The sequence below is a fragment of the Euleptes europaea genome, chromosome 3 (genome assembly GCF_029931775.1).
Source record: "Euleptes europaea isolate rEulEur1 chromosome 3, rEulEur1.hap1, whole genome shotgun sequence".
NCBI classification, from domain to species: Eukaryota; Metazoa; Chordata; class Lepidosauria; order Squamata; family Sphaerodactylidae; genus Euleptes; species Euleptes europaea.
The window spans coordinates 77,286,174-77,305,019 of NC_079314.1; the positions used below are offsets into that span (position 1 = coordinate 77,286,174).

The following is an 18,846-nucleotide window of genomic DNA, read 5'->3' on the forward strand; positions in this document are numbered from 1 at the left end:
TACTTAGGCCTACAAACTCTGTACAAACTCTGGGCAGTCTTTTTCTTGGCACTGACCTGCCTTGTATCTGCCTGACAAATTCCCATTGAAGTAGTATTATCAGGAACGCAGGACTAGATCATACATACATTCATTCACTCAGAAGCCATGAATACTCAATATCATCATTTTTTTTTCTTTTTCAAAACAACTTTTTACATTTTGAAAAATCTTACCATACAACAGGAGCATAGTCAAACAACCCTTTTTCATCCTAAGACTTCAGTATACTGAAAAGCCTCCTAGAGAGAGGCTATTGTGGTGTTGGCTTGTCAAACAATTCTTGTGGCAGTAATTCACAGTTTGCTGGTGAATGCAATTGTGGCATTGCCGGTAGTGCTGCTGCTGCTTCTTCACTCTGTGTTGGAATAGGAAGCTCAGCTTTGCTGTGAAGTTGCTGAATTCTCGATGTTTAGAATTTCTTTCTAGAGAGCGATCTACAATGAAACAAAACAAAGTTTCAGACACAGCAAGGAATGTTGAGGAATTGGCACCATGATTTCCTATGCAAGTTTATTCAGAAGGGAAGCCCCACAGAATTAAAAGGGACCTACTTCTAAGTGTTGCATCCTTTTCCTTCTTCCTGTACTTTCTTATATCTTTTCCTTTTCCAAGCCTTCCTGATGTTATGTGGCGTGCAATACTGGGACTTCAGTGATAATACTGTTTGTATGGAAGGATTTCCTAACATAAGGACATTCAGGGCCAAGGGTCATTCATAAAAGGCCCCTGGAGGTTGCCTCGCTGTCCCCCTGCCTTTCCTCGCGTTTTGCCTGCGTTTTCAAATTCGAAATGAAACAGGTCTCCGAAAATGCGGGGAGAGTGAGGCGACCTCTGACGGTCGGAAATGGCATGCATAATCAACACAAAGTCCCCGAGTCATCAGAGGGGTGACAGCGAGTGAAACAGCCATGCATAAAAGACCACAGACAGAGCCATGCAAATGAGCAGTGTGATAGCTAAGGTTTGGCTTAGTTTCTCATATCCTATTAAACTATAGGGGAAGACTGTTTGAAAAGGAAAGTATTGCCATGGCAGAGAGCTGAAAGCAAATCTTTCCTAAGAATGAACCAACTTGCTGGTTTCTGCACACAAGATTATCAATGTACAGTTCTGATTTTCCGATGAATGCAGCAAAGCGTTAACTGAAGCTGTATAACAGGATCATATAAAAGCCACCTGAGGACAGAAACGGCAACTGTGTATATTTGCTTGAAGCTAAGTGGGCAAACATGTAATGATGTACGAAGCTGCCTTGGACTGAGTCAGACCATCGGTCTATCAAGGTCAGTGTTGTCTACTTTGACTGGCAGTGGCTCTCCAAGATTTAGGTAGAGGTCTTTCACATCACCTTCCAGTTGGTCCATTTAAATTGAGATGCCAGGGATTGAACATGGGTCCTTCTGCATGCAAAGCAGATGCTATCCCTGTAAGCCATGGCCCTGGCAAAATTTTATGCCTGCTGTGCTATACAGTCCCTGTACTCAGCAACATTCAGACATCACAATAAACTGTGATGTGCCTGTACCATATTTAGTTCTACAAACTTTGCTTACACTTCCAGACATACACAGTAGACAATAGTTAACAAACCACATACAAACCTTGGTTTAGAATACCAGTTTATTACTTGCCAACAAACTTCACTTTGGTAGGCAACCCACATTCAGGAATCTCACTAAACAAGTATTTCATCACCCACAGTTTATATACTATGGCTTATCATGACATTTAAGTGCAGTTGAAAGTTTGGATGAATTGGCAGGAAATTGCTCCATCTTATGACTGCTTACATACTACCTAATTCTCTTGGTTGAAATTAGCATTAAGCCTGTCGCCATTGCACATGATCTCTTTTAGAAAGCCAGTGTGGTGTACTGGTTAGAGTGTCAGGTTTAGGATCTGGGAGAACCAGATGCAAGATTCCCAGTCTGCAATGGCAGCTTGCTGAGTGATCTTGGGCCAGTCACTCCCTCTCAGCCTAACCTCCTTTACAGAGTTGTTGTAAGGATAATATGGTGGAAGGGAGAACAATGTTGTTAAGTCACTCTGGGGCCCTACCGGGGAGGATAGTGTTGTATACATATACAAATAAATTTTAAAATTAAAACATTTAAACTCTGAATGTGATGGTATTCTTTCACCACTCACCCTTCTTCCTGTTATGCCTTGTCTACTGGATTGTGGTTCCACCATACTGGGAGGTACTTTACTAGCATGATCCTCCCCCCAACTATGTGGGTAGAAACTGAGGGTGTTATCAGGAACCACCTGGGAAGCCCCCATGGAATGGCAGCAACCACACTACTGTTAAGAACATATGAAGCAGCTCTGAGCATCTCAAATGCTCGTGATGTGCTGCGTCCCTTTCAAGGGCAGGCTCAAAGCAAGACCAATGAACACTCTCACCTACAACATGTGGTTTTGCTGGGCATTTTGCTGCTGTTGCTGCTGAATTAACAGCTGTTGCTGTTGTCTGCGTCGTGCTGTCCTCAGTTTTTCAAAGCGAGCCTCCATTTCTTCCAGCACTTTGGGTGTGTAGCGCACCACCAGCTTGACGCTGTCCTTAGCTGCCTTCAAAAGCTCCACAGCCTTTTCATGGTGTTCTCCTTCCACACTCTGAATACAAAAGACGGGAATACAGGTTTAAAACAGCAGGCAGAAGGCTCTTGAGCTGCTGTGAGGCTTAGAGGCTTTCTTGATCCTTTTCCCCTCTGACTGCACCAGTTCATAGGCTAAGCAAAAGAGGGAAGGCAACAGAACTGAATGCAACACTGGGATAGAAAACACCATTCCAGTAGCCCAGAAATCATCAGGGAGTGCCAAAGACTTCTCAGCGGAAACGATGCACTCCCACTGTAAAAACAGGGTGGCCCACATGAAGTTTCAATATTCTTGTATAGCAAATGAAACATAACATGTAAAATAAGCCTTATACAGGAATTGCAAAAGCATTATTTGGCTGTGACTACCACTGTCTTCAAGGGAATTTGCTTCCAACGAAGATGTGCTTTGGGCTGCAGAGTAGCAGAACATCACCTTAAAATAAAGATATGTTCCTAAGCATTATCTCTTGGAGCGCTTTACTTTGGAAGTTGTCCAGGTACTTCAGGTGTTTCTCTAGTCACCTGGGAGCTGCTTAGGGTTAGAAGTTTAAAGGGCACCAAAATAAGTTCAAGGTTAATGCATTAGATTCAAAGATTAAATGGAGTCCCCAGATGAAATGGAAAGCAGTAGAGAGTTGTGGAGAAGCATGCACATTATAGAAGGAAAACAGGACAGGGCAAACAAAATCGGATAATTTATCTGGATTTGGCCAGCGAGGTGACTGCTGACAGTTGGAAAATGCATGCATAATTAAAACAAAGCCCTGAAGTAGGGGGGTGATCACGAGGGAAAAGCGCATAAAAGGCCACTGTGTTCATTATCCTAGGACTGATTTGTTTTTGGACCCTTCTGAATTTAAGAGGCACATAATGATTTTCCAACTAGGACTTTTTACATGTTGTACAGGACACGAAGTTACTTGAATTAGACTAATTTCAAACATGACACTGAATGACATTGGGCAGTATGGAATGTCTTGTTTTACTGCATTTTTCTCTGCTTTTGCAGCCCCTTCCAACCCCTGGAAAGATCTCTCCCCAGGCCATAGGATTGCATGGAGAAACAGCTGGGTTTGGAGGGTTGGAGAACTAAGAGGAGGAATTGCTCTTCCTTCTGTTGAAAAAGAGGATGCTTTCATCCCCTGCTCTCTCCTCATTCAGGCCCACATATTATGTGCATGGAGCCTGCAACCTCAAGAATGATCACTCTGGGTTTGGAAACAGCTGCAGGAAAGGAATGTAGGAAAACTCTGTGTGCCTTCTGGACATTGATGGAAAGATGTTGCCCATGATGTGCAATATCACACTGTTATATCTTTTTGAAAAATAGGACTGGGAGAGTTTGTCATTTACATTGTTCATTGTTTCTATAATCATTTGTGTGATTATATTAATTTTTGGACCTGATACATTGTACAAACATGTATATTTTCATAATTCTATGGTGATGGTGTGCCCTTTCTTTCTTGTCAGGAAGGATGTGGCATATTGGCAGGTGAAGCCCATCATGTTAATATGTTGCATGGGCGAGAAGCTGCAGTTTCAGAAATGTCCTCTTTTATGTAACTTGTAAAAATGCAGGAGCCCTGCTCACCTTTATATCTGGTCATTGAACTCATTTACGGATGAGGAAATTCCACTGAATGAAATGGGTTAATTGGTCTGACGTCTGCGGCATAAGATGGTAATCCTCAAGGCATTTCAACTGCAGTTGTCCATCTGCTACTTCTAGAGCAGTCCCTACGTGCCCAACATCCTAACACCTAACACTTTGACTTGGAAATAAATACCATATGGAATTTAGTTTGGGATAATTATGTTATTAAGATTTAAGTGTCAGTCTGTGTTGCTAAGAATGTTTTAGAAGCACTAAAAAAAATGAACTTGCTGAAATATAAATGTATTTAGGACTGATGCGTTTAGGGATAATACTGTAGCTTCCTTTAGAACAACAATTTCAGACTGGTTTTGGATGTGAAGTGATTTTTCAGGAAGTGTGCCAGTCAAGAGAAAGCTTAAGGACTCACAACTGTAAACCCTCTGAGTTTTCTCTTGACTGGTACAATTCTTGCAACATTTCTTCGTATCCATAAAAAGTCTGAAATTGTCCTACAGTATAATCCCTAAAGGGAACCATAAACTTCCCTTTCAAAAGAGATCTGAGCAAGCAAAACTCATGAAACCAGAAATCAGTGAGGAGTGTGCACGTACCACTCCATTAACAGAAAGCAGCTGGTCTCCGCGTTTGAGTCCTCCATGCCGTTCTGCGACTCCTCCAGGAATTATGCGAGAAATATAAATAGGAGAATTTTGTTCCTTTCCCCCCATCACATTAAAACCAAGGCCTTCGTCAGTCTTTGGCAGTTCTACCACTCGAGGGTGTGAATGGCCTTCACTTGCTGCAAAGGCTGCAACTGTTGCCTGGAAGAAAATGAGATATTTAGCAATACACAGTGCAGAATTAGAAGCACATTTGCTGATTTTGTTTGACAGGTTCGTTCACACAAAGCCATATTTTGATTTCTTATGTGTCATTTATAAATACTGTATTATCCCTTTGATTAAAAAGCATAGATATATACAAGTTAGAAAATGTGTGTTCCATGCCTCCATGCCTACTTATGTGCTAGCAGAGTAATTAGTGTGCATAAATCCCGATGTGCAAAGAGTTCTGGCACATGTGGATGTCCCTTTCTCCTTAATGTGTTCCAGGCATAGAAAAGGAATAGAAGCACAAATCAGCTCCTTGCACTGGAACAGCCTTTATAGGCAATGGAACTCCGTATGTGCATTCAAGCTTCACACCTAAAAGCAATTTTTAGAGGGGAGTGAAAAATTCCCCTATGTTCTCTAGACCTCCTTGCAACACCTGCATATTTATGAGCGTAAATGCTTATTGACTGCTGTGAAAGACAGAAACGCTGTTGCTTATTTTCCAGTTAATTTTCATGGAAAGCACTTACATTTTTAAATAACATTTGATTCATTTCCCAAACTCTGCAGGTTCTAATGCATACGTGGAGCTACATGCTAGCAATGACATGCATCAAACAATCTTCAAGACTTACGAGGAATATGTGTACCTGTGTGTGCATTTGAATCACTAGACTGGGTCACAGTGAGTAACTGTGCAATGTTAAGCAGAGCTGCATCTGGTGTAACTAGTTAGCATTGTACTGTTGGTTTAGTAAATATTTTGAACGTGGAACTTTAATAACTTTGGTTGACTGAGTTTTAGAAAAGCTTTCACTATAACAACAGATGAAATAAGGTAGAACATGTGGACTACATTATTTGTTTAAAAAACTAGTGGCATCCCTTAATTTTTTAGAGCAAACCAGTAGGTTTGCATTATGGAAATAACAGAGAAAAAACGTGCATGAGTGTAAAGTGACATCAAGTCACAGCCGACTAATGGTGACCTCTCAAGAGATTTTCAGAGGTGGTTTGTCATTGTCTGCCTCTGCATAGTTACCCTGGACTTCCTTGGTGGTCTCCCATCCAAGTACTAACCTGGGCCAACCCTGCTTAAGAGCTTCTGAGATCTGACAAGTTCAGGTTAACCTGGGCCATCTAGGTCAGGGCTGCAGAAAAAACAGTAACTGCTTATTAGTATGTGATATATTTTTGTGTATTGCTGACTACAAATATAAGGCCAATCTAGCCAAAGTCCCATTTATTTCAATGGAAGAGACTCAAGCACATGCTTAGCTTCCCAACTGAAGTCAATGGGAATAGAGTTAGGGTCTGCTGGATCTGGCCCGAGATCCTACAGCTTAGACCTCTTGGCAAGTTCAACATTCTGATAGGGTTTTATGCTTAACAGATGAATATAATTTTAGTTATATATGCAAAACTGGTCATCATGCAAATTTTTGCTATCATGCAGGCATTAAATGTCAAACATAAATGCACAAGAAAGATGCAATGCAGACAGCCCAGAAAAAAACCGGAAGTATTGTGATATCGAAACATTGCTCTACAATCCTGCTGTTCTATATGAATAAGAAATGAGAATGGCAAATCTTCTTGAGGCATCTCCTGTTTTAACCGTACCACGGTTGGTAATTTCTGCATTCATCCATAGTGGAAACAATCTAGAAAACCCTTGTCTAGGGCAAGAGATGATAAACCTCCAATATTTGCAGTGTTCAGGTCAAGCAGAAACCACGTAAGAATAATGGCAACATTTTAGCAGATAACAAGATGGGCACCTTTTACTTGAATAAATTTATAGAATAGAGGTATAACTAATTTTAAAGCGCTCTGTGAATGAGTGTTTCTAGCTGTTTCAATGCTATAATGTTTCCTATGCATTAAATCTTGGCTTATCTCTGTTCAAAACCAGTGGAATTCATTCACAAGCCCTAAAACAGAAGGAAGATTAGTATTTATTGTTCTGATTTACTAAGAACAACCTTTTTGGATGGTATGTACGTGATTGTCAGGAGTTCAAAATTTTTTCCTAGTTGTCCCTGCCACCGTATTTATCTTTATCCCGTATTTATACTTACCCTTCCTTATCTAAGCAGAGAAAATGCATTATATTTTATCAAGGGTTAAAAAAAGGAATTATTCCATGATGACATCACCATGGTGTTGCTTCTATACAGTGAACATGCAAAAGTGCATTTCAGAATTTAGTACAAAGGGCATAGTCGTTCTTGATACAGAGAACCTATATGGATTTGTAAGGAGCCTTCATGAAACTTCACTGACTGGTAGCTTGTTTTTCAGACATGACGAATGCCCACAGCTACTGCTATCCTATTAAAGTGGTGTGTGCTCAGCACATCTGCTAACAGAACTCTTGAAGTAACTTCTGAGCTAGCCCTAGGCCAGGCCACATACAGTGAGGAAAAAAAGAAACACTATAGAGAATTCAGTTGCAGGATCACCAGTAGTCAGTGGGGTGGATCCAACCAATTTTGTTTTGACCCAATTACCCTCTTTACTACTGCACCTGTCTCACATGGCTTTTCGGCATGCAGGTCCCATGTTTGCAAGCATATCCTCATTGGGTAGCCAAAGGGGACCCACCCTCCCTTTTTCATCAGCAGAAAAGCTGGTTGGATCCACCTGACCATGCGCAAAGAAAAACAGTGTTGCTTACCTGTAACTGTTGTTCATCTAGTGGTCTTCTGTGCAGGCACACATGGGTACTGTGCATGTGCAGGCCAGCCGCAGAGATCATCTAGAAAGCTCTAGAGCTTCGGCTCGCTCGCGTCCCCCTCCCCTTCCAGGGCTCTTCCCGCCCTTCTGGTCATGTGATAGGGGAGGAGCGAATGACCGTCCCTCCAGTTCTCCACTTCGCCGCCGCAGAATTGTCCTGTAAGGAAGCAACCCACAGCGGGGATGGAGGGAGGGATGTGTGCCTGCACAGAAGACCACTAGATGAACAACAGTTACAGGTAAGCAACACTGTTTTTCATCGGCGTGGCTTCTGTTCAGTCCCACATTGGAGAATAGTATGCTAACAAACCACAGGAGGCGGGAGTAAGGTTGCAAACTAACACCATTCTTTATTAACTCCCTACAGAACTGTGTTTAAGACTGCCACCCCCACTGCAGAATCACAGCAGGCACCAACATCCATAGAGTAATGGCGTACTAAAGTGGCTGGGCTGGACCAAGTTGCAGCCCTACAAATATCTGACAAACTGGCAGAGCTCCGGAAAGCAGCCGAGGCTGCCATAGCCCTAGTGGAATGCGCCTTCAAATTGAGAGGGCACTCCTTACCTGCCACTTGATAAGCGAAGGAAATGGCCTTGGTAACCCACCAGGCAATGGTCTGAGCCGAAGCTCTGCAGCCCTTCTTTGGGCCGAAGAAGCAAACAAACAAGCTATCGTCCTTGCGAAACTGCCTGGTTCTATGTAAATAAAACAGAAGTGCCCGTCTTACATCTAACGTGTGCAGGCATTTCTCTTTCTCCGAACTGGGATTGGGGGAAAAGGTGGGTAGCCCTATGTCCTGAGATGTGTGCAATTTCAACACAACCTTGGGAAGAAAATCTATACTGGTATGGAGGACCACCCTATCACTATGTACCTTCAAAAACGGAGGGTCATGGCGCAAAGCCGATAAATCGCTGACCCTCCTGGCCGAAGTAATGGCCACTAAAAACGCCACCTTGTAGCTAAGGTAGTACAGGGCACAGGAAGCTAACGGTTCGAAAGGCCTGACCATTAGTTGAGACAGAACTCTGGTAAGATTCCATTGCGGTAAGGGTGCCCTAACCGGAGGGAAGACATTGTTGAGACCTTTCAAAAAACCACTTGCACAAGGGGTGAGAAAACAGGGACCGAGTTCCCATCCCATCATGCAACGCCGAGATGGCTGCCAGGTGGACCTTCACTGATGAGTTCGCTAATCCCTTCTCCTTAAGTGCCAGGAGGTACTCCAGAACCTGGGGTAGCGGGCATGAACTGGGGTTAAGTCTCTTGCCCAATGCCCATATCTCAAATTCTCTCCATTTACTAGCATAAGATCGTCTAGTGGAGGGTTTTCTGGCCGCTACCAGTACCTCAGTGACCTTGCTGGGGATGTCCCCCCCCTACCTGGTCAGCCAGGCTGTCAAATGGAGCGATGCCAGATCGTGATGCCACACGCTCCCTATTGAAATCATGTCTGGGGTGACGGGGAGTTCCCAGAACCGCCCCCGGGCCAGTTTCCACAGCATTGGGAACCATGGCCTTTTCAGCCAGAATGGGGCTATCAGGATTACCTGAGCCTCCTCCGCCACAATCTTCCCCACCACCCTGTGAACCAACGGGATTGGGGGGAAGGCGTACATCAGGCCCCCTGTCCAAGGGATCTGAAAAGCGTCTCCCACTGAGCGCGGGTCCCACGCCGCCCTTGAACAAAAGATGTGGCATTTTGCATTCTCCCCTGTAGCAAACAAGTCCACCGAGGGAACGCCCCAGCGGTTTATGATCCGTGCCAGAATACGATCGTCTAAGGACCACTCGTGTTGCCTGCCTGCTTCCCTGCTGAGAGCATCGGCAACTATGTTTGACTGCCCTGCGATATGGATTGCTGTTAAAGATGCGCCATGTTGAACAGCCCACTCCCAAATGAGGATGGCTTCCTCGCAGAGTTGACACGATCCTGTACAACCCTGTTTGTTTACGTAGTACATTGCACTCACGTTGTCTGTGGCAACTTGAATCCACTGTTTTTGTAGCGTCCCTGCGAAAGAAATCAGAGCGTATCTTATAGCCCTGAGTTCTAGCAGGTTGATATGAAGTTGAGTCTCCTCTTGGGACCATCTCCCCCTAGTGTGCAACTGACCACAGTGTGCCCCCCACCCCATTAGGGAGGCATCTGTAAACAACTGGGTATCGTGAGATAGTACCCCAAAAGGGACCCCCACCAGTAAACTGAAGTCCCTTCCCCACCAACTCAGGGACCTGACCACTGCCCTGGGGATGGATAGCATCTTCATCTGGCTGTCTATATTCGTTCTGAAATGCTGTAAAAACCATAATTGTAGTGGTCTCATTTGCAGTCGTGCCAGGGGTACTACGGCAGTGGTGGATGCCATCAATCCAAGCAGCTTCTGTATCCGGATTGCTCTCTGGAACCTAGTACATTGAAAGGCTTCCACCATGGACTGGATTGCCCGTACCCTCTGGAGGGGGGGAAACACCCTGGCCTGTTGGGAGTCCAACACTGCCCCAATGAACTCAATGGTTTGTGTGGGCTCCAACCTAGATTTCGTATCATTAACAATCAGTCCCAACTTGTCTAGAAGTTGCAGAATCTGGTCCACGCTGTCTCTGACTTCGTTGGGGGAAGAACCCACCACCAGCCAGTCATCTAAATAGGGAAAGATAATGATCCCTTTTAAGGCCAAGTGGCCAATCACCTCCACCACGCACTTTGTAAACACCCTGGGGGCAGTAGCGAGTCCAAAAGGTAGGACGTTGTACTGAAAATGGGTGCCCTCGCAGGAGAACCGAAGGAACTTCCTGCATGAGTCATGGATGGCTATGTGAAAATAGGCATCCTTGAGGTCCAGTACCACAAAAAAGACGCCCTGGGATAACAGTGTCCCTACTTCCTGGATCAACACCATCGGGAATGATTGAACTCGGATAAACTTATTCAAATCCCGTAAGTCTAAAATGGGCCTCTTGCCACCACCCTTTTTGTCCATGAGGAAGTAGGAAGAATAAAATCCCTTCCCTCGTTGGTCTGTTGGGACCTGACTGACAGCCCCTTTATGAAGCAACTGTGCCACCTCCTCTTTCAGTATTTGGGGAGCCTGAGTATCCCTCAAAGGTGGATAGGAAGAAGGAGGACGATCGAGCCATTCCAAGAAATAACCATTTTTTATTATGGACAGAACCCATTTGTCTGAAGAAATGAGGCACCATTCTGCATGGAACGCAGACAACCTGTCTAGAAAACGTAAAGCCAGCAGCCCAGAAACATGGGCGGTTAGTCATTGGGGCCCCTTCTTGGGGTTGGGTCTATTCTGGGGGGATCTGTCACCCCTCTTTCCCCGGGCCTTGGAAGGAAAACGTCTCTGCTCAGTGGTAGGGAAATTCTGCCTATTCTGGTTTGAGTATTGGTACGGAGTAAACCGGTAACCCCTATTGTAAAAGGAAGGGTTTTGTCTGGGCTTGTATCTCGGCCAAAAGGCAGAGCCTGATGACGGAGGAGCCATAATGCCTAATGACTTTGCGACAGTTCTATCTTTCTTGAATTTATGGAAATACTCATCAGAGGCCTGATTGAATAGTGCACGTTCATCGAACAGCATGTCTTCCAATCTGTTCTTGGCCTCTTGGGGCAAGTTAGAGGAGTGAAGCCGGGAGAAATGGCATAGCGCTATACTAGATGCCAAGGTCTTACTGGCAGCATCCCCAGCATGCCTTGCTGCATACAACTGGTGGCAACCTAGTCTGTAGCCCTCTGCTTGCATGGCTTTGGCTACTTGGATCTTTTCCTCGGTCACCTCTGGTCACCTCGGTCACAATAGCATCTGGTAGCGCCCCATTAAGGTGCTGTGATTGGGTACCCGTAAGCCCAAAGATCCTGCTGAATATAGTCTACGGCCCAGTAGATCTAATTTCCTACCCTCCTTGTCGGAGGGAGAGGAGTGAGACCCTGCTTTTCCCCTGGCGGGGAAGAGCTGCTTTGGGGGTGTTGGTAGAGGCAAGGGATTTCCCCTTCTTGCACCCGGTATAAGTTATCCACCTTTCTGGGGATCAATGGGTATGTTGCTGGCTTGGCCCAATTAGTAAGAGCGACCCCTCTTTTGCCCTTGACCATAGGGACGGTGACGGGTTCAGCGTCAGGAGTATAGAGGACATCCATTATAGGATCCTTCTCCCTAGATTATGTTGGATCTACCTTAAGCCCCAGAGCCTTAGCCATTCTGGCTAGCTGCTCATTATAACCCCTGATGTCCTCTGAGGGGGAAACGGGGAATGGATCACCCACAACATCTTCAGGGGATGGCCAGGAGGACGTCTCCGAGCCCTTATGGGATGATCTAGAGTCCTCCTCTGAGTCAGCAGAATCACGGTGATAAACCTGCCTCGACGGAAGGGCAGTGTCCTTTCGTGTGGAGGGTCTTGACGTCGATGGGCGCGCAGCCCGGTCCCGGGATCTGGAGCGGCCCCTTGGCGTCGAGCATTGACACGATCCAGGCGGGCTTTGGTGCCGCCGTTCATCTCGGCGTCTAGAAGAATGAGAGCGTCGGTGCCGCTCGTAGCTCCTCAGCGAAGAGCAATCTCTCTGCCGTTCTCTCGAACTGGGCGAGTCTCGGTGCCGAGGTGAATCCCGGTGCTGGGTGTCCCTCTGTCTAGGCGGGGACGGGAGCGGCAGCAGGAGCAGCTCCCCCTCTGGTCCCAGTACCGACACGCGCGGTAACAGTCACTCCGATGAGAGTCCACCGAGTGGCGAGAGCAGAGCTCGGAATCAGATTAGAAGTCCGGGATGACAATAACGTCATGATCCGATGGCGAAAAGTAGATCTGTTCCTCACGGGGGATCTCTTCCTTTTGGGGGAATTAGAACCTCCCCTGGTCAAGGACTCCCTACCTCTGGATGGGGCACAGCTGCGACATCCCTTAAAGGAAGTTGTTGAAAGGCGGGTCTCACCAGATCTCGGAGAGCGTAGGTGGCGGTCATGGATGTCTAGTCCTGGAGCAGTGTAGCTACCGGTACACCCTTGAGCAAAGTCAAAGGGGAAAGGGGTGTAACTACATCCTTCGGTGCCGACCCGTTCTTCAGTACCAAACCTGCTCTGGAAGCGGAGGTGCTCCTCGGTACCGACCTGACTTTGCAAGTGGGCGAGTGGTCCGACGCCAATTTCTTTTTTGATGTCGACTTCCTCGAGATGGAATCCTTCTTGGGTGCCGACGAAGTCTGGGTTGCCGGCTCACCTTCAATGGGTGGAGGGTTGCCGGATACCTTTTTGGACCCAGAGGTCGACGCTACAGGCTCGCTAGATTTTTTAGAACCAGGAGACTCCGTCTTCTTTTTTGAGGACGATGTAGGGGAAGTCTTAGAAGAAGATGTTCCCAGCATAGGAAAGAGAGATTGCTCATATAAATGAGCTTTAAGCTTCAACTCCCTGTCATGGCGGGAACGGTGAGAGAGCGACCTGCAATGCCTGCAGGACGCTGCATTATGGGTTTCCCCTAAGCAATAGATGCACTTATCGTGTTCATCCAGTTGCGACATTTTATAGCTGCAAGAAGAGCATTTCTTGAAAAGGGCCATCATAACTGAGTTGTGATGACGCAAGAAATACTAAGAGCTAACCAAAAAACCGTTCTAACCCCGCGGCGGCGAAGAAAGAACTGGAGGGACGGCCGCTCGCTCCTCCCCTATCACATGACCAGAAGGGTGGGAAGAGCCCTGGAAGGGGAGGGGGACGCGAGCGAGCCGAAGCTCTAGAGCTTTCCAGAAGATCTCTGTGGCTGGCCTGCGCGTGCGCAGTACCCATGTGGGACTGCACAGAAGCCACGCCAATGAACTGGTAGATCCGATCTGGAAGCTGACTCCCCTCCCCACACACACACTTCTGAACTCTATAAAGCATTCTCTTTTCTTAAGCTACAGAAGCAGCACAAAGGTTGAATTTTCCATTATGATTGTTACCTGGAAGAAGCACTGGTTCTAGACTCTGGGCTGCCACTGATGTCTAAATTTTCTTACAGTGTACACACGAATACCTGAAACACACACGCGCACAGTCAATTACTAGGCCACTTCAGTAGTGTGTATTTTTAAAGATGCACATGTCCTACCTTTGCAGTAGCCCTGGCACGGAATTCCGGGCAGCCATTGACGCTTATGGTTTCATGCATATACTGGTATACCTAAAGTTATTAAAAACAGAAGAAAAAAATTATTTCATTACCAGTCAAAACTTCTAACAGAATTAGGTGTGCAATGTACTAGATGAGTTTAGTATCCTGGGAGTTTTTCATTGCACCATATGTTCCTTTTCCAAGGATCCTTAGCAGAATCTGATATGCACAATCAAACTGCCCAACTTTCATGACTCTACTGCTATTGTGGATATTACCAACTTCTAAGAACTCAGTTGTCAACATTTGTTATCTGTAACAATGTAATCCTTCAATCACTGCCAAACATTGTTTGACATGATCAGTGATGAGCATCATGCTGCCTCTTTCCCCCTGTATGTGTATCATTTTCTATATAATTACCGTAGTCATTGGGTTGTACTAGGTAAATGTGGTAAACCTAGATTCAAATTCCCACTTATCTCTTAGCTCTGCATGAGCCACTATCTCTCAGATTAAACTACATCTTTAGGCTGCTGAGAGGGTAACATTCCACTCTGAGCTTTTCAGGGGGGAAAAGGTGGGATGCAGAGAGAGAAATACTATTCTTTGGAGCCTGTGCAGTTCCCTGATGAGGAGTATATGGGAACCTGTTTTATCACTAAACAAGTGGCAATTCTACTTTCCGGCCTCCCCTGCCACTTACAGAGATGTTTTGTAAGCATTTAGGTTAGTTGCAGATGTTTCATTTGTTGAATGCTGCATGATTCGCTACCCTGCACTGGAACATACATCTTGCTAACTAAACAGAAATGAAAAAGTGGAAGGAGACGGGGGTATGCAGAAGTAAAGATCATTTAGTGGCTGGCTCCGCTTGCTGTGGCAGCCATTTGGTGGCAGCCATTTTGTTGCTGCACCTATCAAGCCATGTCAAAATTCCAAATGTGCTTGCAGGCTCAAAAAGATTGAGCTACATTCATGAAAGGCACCCTTTAAACACCATGTGCACATGGCTGGGAGCCCTGAGTGACTCAGGGTCCCCAGACTCACTTTTGGCCTTCCCTTGCCTAGCTTGTTCTCAAATTCTCAAAAGTTGAGTTTATTGGCAGATTGCGAACTCCAGCAATTAGAAGATAAAAGGAGATAAAGAACAAAGCAGTGTTCTTAATATTCCTTTTCTGGATATTTTCCCCCCAAATAGAGATAAAGAGAAGGTTGCTGGTACCTCCCCTTGATGATTTCTCCTGTGCCTTTAATAAGTGCAAGGCTGAGAGAAACATATAAGGTATACCAGCTCTTCCCTTTACTTGGGCCATAAAAAGAACATGCTCTAACGTTAATCAGAGAGTGCTCCACCTTTTCCCCCTTTCTTGTGGAAAAAACCTGCCTGTTTCCCATGTTACTTTGAACTTTAGTACTGAAAAAAGAATCTTCAAGTTAGCAAAAGTACCAGTTACTGAACTGAAAGCAGCTAAGAACTGTAGTGAAAGACACCCTACTGCAGCTCAGGAGGTTTTAAACCTGCTCTGACCTCATGGCCATCTGTTCTGTTTCTACTGCATGCTCATACCGCCAGTGCAGTTTTCTGCCTGATAAATTATAGCTTATGACTACAGGACTGTCCAGTTTCTTCTAATGCTCATCGTACATACATAGATAAGAAATATAATTATTTATTTTTATGGTAAAAAAATTATCAGTCGAACTCACACTGCAGCTCATGGAGAGCCACATTCACAATTAACATCACCTAAAAGAGCCACCTTTACTTCTATCCCTGGCATGAGGCCTGCACTTCAGGGAGGATTGCAGCTTACCTGTTCCCCTGGCAATGGCTGTTTCAAGGTAGGAACTACCTGCCAACCACAAGCCCTACTGTGCAAGGGCCTTGCCCACTTTCCTGAAACATGGGTCTTTTATGCATGGGTGTTTCCCTCATCATCACCCCTCCGATTACTTTGGGTCTTTGTTTTGATCAGGTATGCTGTTTCCAATGGCCAGAAGTCGCCTCGTTCTCCCCCTGCGTTTCCCCGCATTTTGCCCACATTTTCAGGGACCTGTTTTATCTCGAATTTGAAAATGTGGGCAAAATGCAAGGAAACGCAGGGGGAGAGTGAGGTGACCTCTGATGGTTAGAAACGGCATGCATAATTGAAACAAAGACCCAAAGTTGTCAGAGGGGTGACTGTGATGGAAACATCCATGCAAAAAAGGCAATGGGGAAGGTGTCATATTGGGGAACAGTGCCCAGAAGAGCCACAAGAGGCATGCCCAAATGCCATGTGTTTCCCAAGTCGCTATCACTGCCTTAAATGATGCAACACATATTTTCCCAGCATATGAAACTTCTTCAGTCTTGGCAGAGTTTCCATAGACATTATTTTTTTTCCTTTTTAGATTATTTACAACATTGTATAGGTAGGGGTAGAAGTGGGCACATCAGTTATTTCACATCACAGAAAATAACCAACGAATCTCTATGAGACTTGCACAACCACATTCTACAAATCAATTTTTAAAAACTAGAATCATCACCTGGGGCAAAATAGCTTTGTCTCCTGATAGTGGCAAAAAAGGTGGTATTTCCTGCAACAGAAAGCCAACTGTAGAATCATGCCTCTGGGTCCTCTGTGCCAATATTGGGAACCCTGCATCTAATTCCACATTCTGCAGGCTGTGCACAACACACCATCAGGCTCTTTCTATTTTTGGGATCTTCTATAATTTTATTCAGCTGAACTGCAATCAATTATGTCAAACTTAATATACAAACTTAATAATGTATGGGAGATGCCTATTGGTATGTTTATTAAGTTTGAAATTGTAGTTCTAGGGTTATAATCCAATGCTAAATCATCACCAGACACCCTCTGCATTTTAGATCTAAATTAATGATCCATGGCTCATTGGTGTGATAAATAATCAGGTTACAACTGCTTTCCCTTGAGTGTTTACTTCATAAGGAAAAAATGTCAATGTTTAAATAATGTAAGAGCCCATCAATTAATTTTCAAAGCAACTGAGTGTCAGTTTGATGCTCTATTGTGCTATTCACTGGCAACAAAACACACAGGGCAACACAAAGGACACTTTTCTGGAAGTAATGTGGAACTTATTTTTGAATCAACCTGCTTAGAGAGCCAGGGTAGTGTACTGGTTAAGAGCGGCGGACTCTAATCTGGAGAACCAGGTTTGTTCCCCTCCTCCACATGAAGCCTGCTGGGTGCCCTTGAGCTAGTCACAATTCTCTCAGAACTCTCAGCCCCACCTGCCTCACAAGGTATCTGTTGTGAGGAGGGGAAGGTGATTGTAAGCCACTTTGAGACTCCTTAAAGGCAGACAAAAGTGGGGTATAAAAACCAACTCTTCTTCTTCATCATCATCATCATCCCTGTGATGCTAAGCTTGCATATTGCTCCCATGGCTCAGCTCAGGGAGCCAGCACTGTCTTTTACATTGGGGCATCAATAGGCAGCAGCCTGGGGAATTTTGCTGCTCTCCAGAAGATGTTGTGGGTGAAGCCACCTTATGTATCTTGTACTTTGAAAATGGTCAGAGAATGTCAATCCCTATTCTACCCCTACTGATAGAACTATAGAAAAACCTCTGGTTGGCAGCCCCAATGGAGGACTGCACAGAAGAATGAAGAAAGTCTAAGCTCAATTTTTATAACCTTTCCAAAGGTGAACAGATCTTTAATATCATTTACCCCTTCCTAAAAGCTGCTTCTCAGACCTTCAAGATCTGTGCATCAAAGAGAAAATGCATCTGGAAAAGCATTAGAACAGAGGGGCAATTAATATGTGACCAGCTAACTGGTTTCAGAAAAGTAGTAAGTATTTCAAGCACTGGAGTTACACTTTCGATATTTAAGAAAATCTGTCTGATGCATACCAGAGAAATGTTTTACTTTAACAAATATTTGAAATAATACGTATCTGCTTATTGAGTATGTATATTTTTAGGCTAATGCTCTGGCCTGATATAAAACAGCTGCATTGATTCCAAAGTCTTGCAGAAAAAAAAATGTTGGCTCATTATTTGACACAGCTTTAGGATTTTAAACTTAATGTGAATAAATATAAAATTTGTCACTTTTTGCAGCGAGAGCTTTGGTATGCTATTCTTTCATTAATCTGAAAGCAGTCTTGTGCTTCCACTGGGACACCGTTAGCAGCTTCCCTTGGAGACAAACATCTGCATCATTACACCAGCTGTCAGAACAATTGGAAGCCATGCAGTAAGCAATGTGTCATTCTGCCTCATGCAGTGAAGATGATGACTCATTAACAATCCCAACCTGCAATGAAGTGAATCTTATTTAACTTTCTCAGGAGCTATGACACTTTTAATTACATAATATACAATTGGATAAACAATGTAAAAGGCCAACTAATAAAATGTTGCCTTTTTTGTGGTGGGGGGGGGGGAGAAGAGGAACAAAATTTTTTACTGTTATTAAAAAAACGCATCTTGGTGCATTGTTCTTGATCAACATAAAGAAGCCCTGTGGGTTGGATCCAGTGGAAGATTTCTATGCCAATTAGAGCCCTTGCATAGTCATAAATACACTAAAAAAGACCACACTGGCTGCTTGTGGTAGGTTAAACTTGCATTTCTACAAGCTTGTGCTGAGGATCATGGGACCGGTGTGGAGAAAGCCTTGTGGGATGAGTGCTTTAGTAAGGAGGGTAATTAAGTAAGATGCAATGAAAAAGCTGTTTAGGTCCAGTACTCAGTGTGTTTATCTGATATGAAGTAGGCTCCTGCACTACCCAAAGATAGGGAAAGAAGAGGTCTTGAAGGATATTATGCTTCTCACTTTTGATATGGTTCAGCTGACCCTTACCGACTCAATTAAGAGCCTCGGGGTTATACTGGAGCCAAAATTATTGCTGGAGAAACAAGTTAATGAAGCTGCAAAAGAAGG

The 18,846-nt window shown here is 44.6% G+C and overlaps 1 protein-coding gene across 3 annotated transcripts in view; it reads right to left on the bottom strand.

The window, feature by feature from the left end:
- Nucleotides 1–395: 395 nt before the first annotated feature.
- Nucleotides 396–18,846, bottom strand: part of LIN7A (lin-7 homolog A, crumbs cell polarity complex component) — a 47,505-nt gene continuing 29,054 nt past the window's right edge. For 2 of the 3 annotated variants that reach the window (XM_056847004.1, XM_056847002.1), the window contains exons 3-6: nucleotides 13,914–13,985; nucleotides 4,857–5,066; nucleotides 2,453–2,658; nucleotides 396–476 (exon numbers count right to left, since the gene is read on the bottom strand). In XM_056847004.1, coding sequence (XP_056702982.1) covers nucleotides 452–476; nucleotides 2,453–2,658; nucleotides 4,857–5,066; nucleotides 13,914–13,985 — 513 coding nt within the window. In that variant the 3' untranslated portion in view covers nucleotides 396–451. Of the gene's footprint in view, nucleotides 477–2,448; nucleotides 2,659–4,856; nucleotides 5,067–13,913; nucleotides 13,986–18,846 lie in introns of all 3 variants that reach the window. The other variant, XM_056847003.1, reaches the window with a different exon arrangement.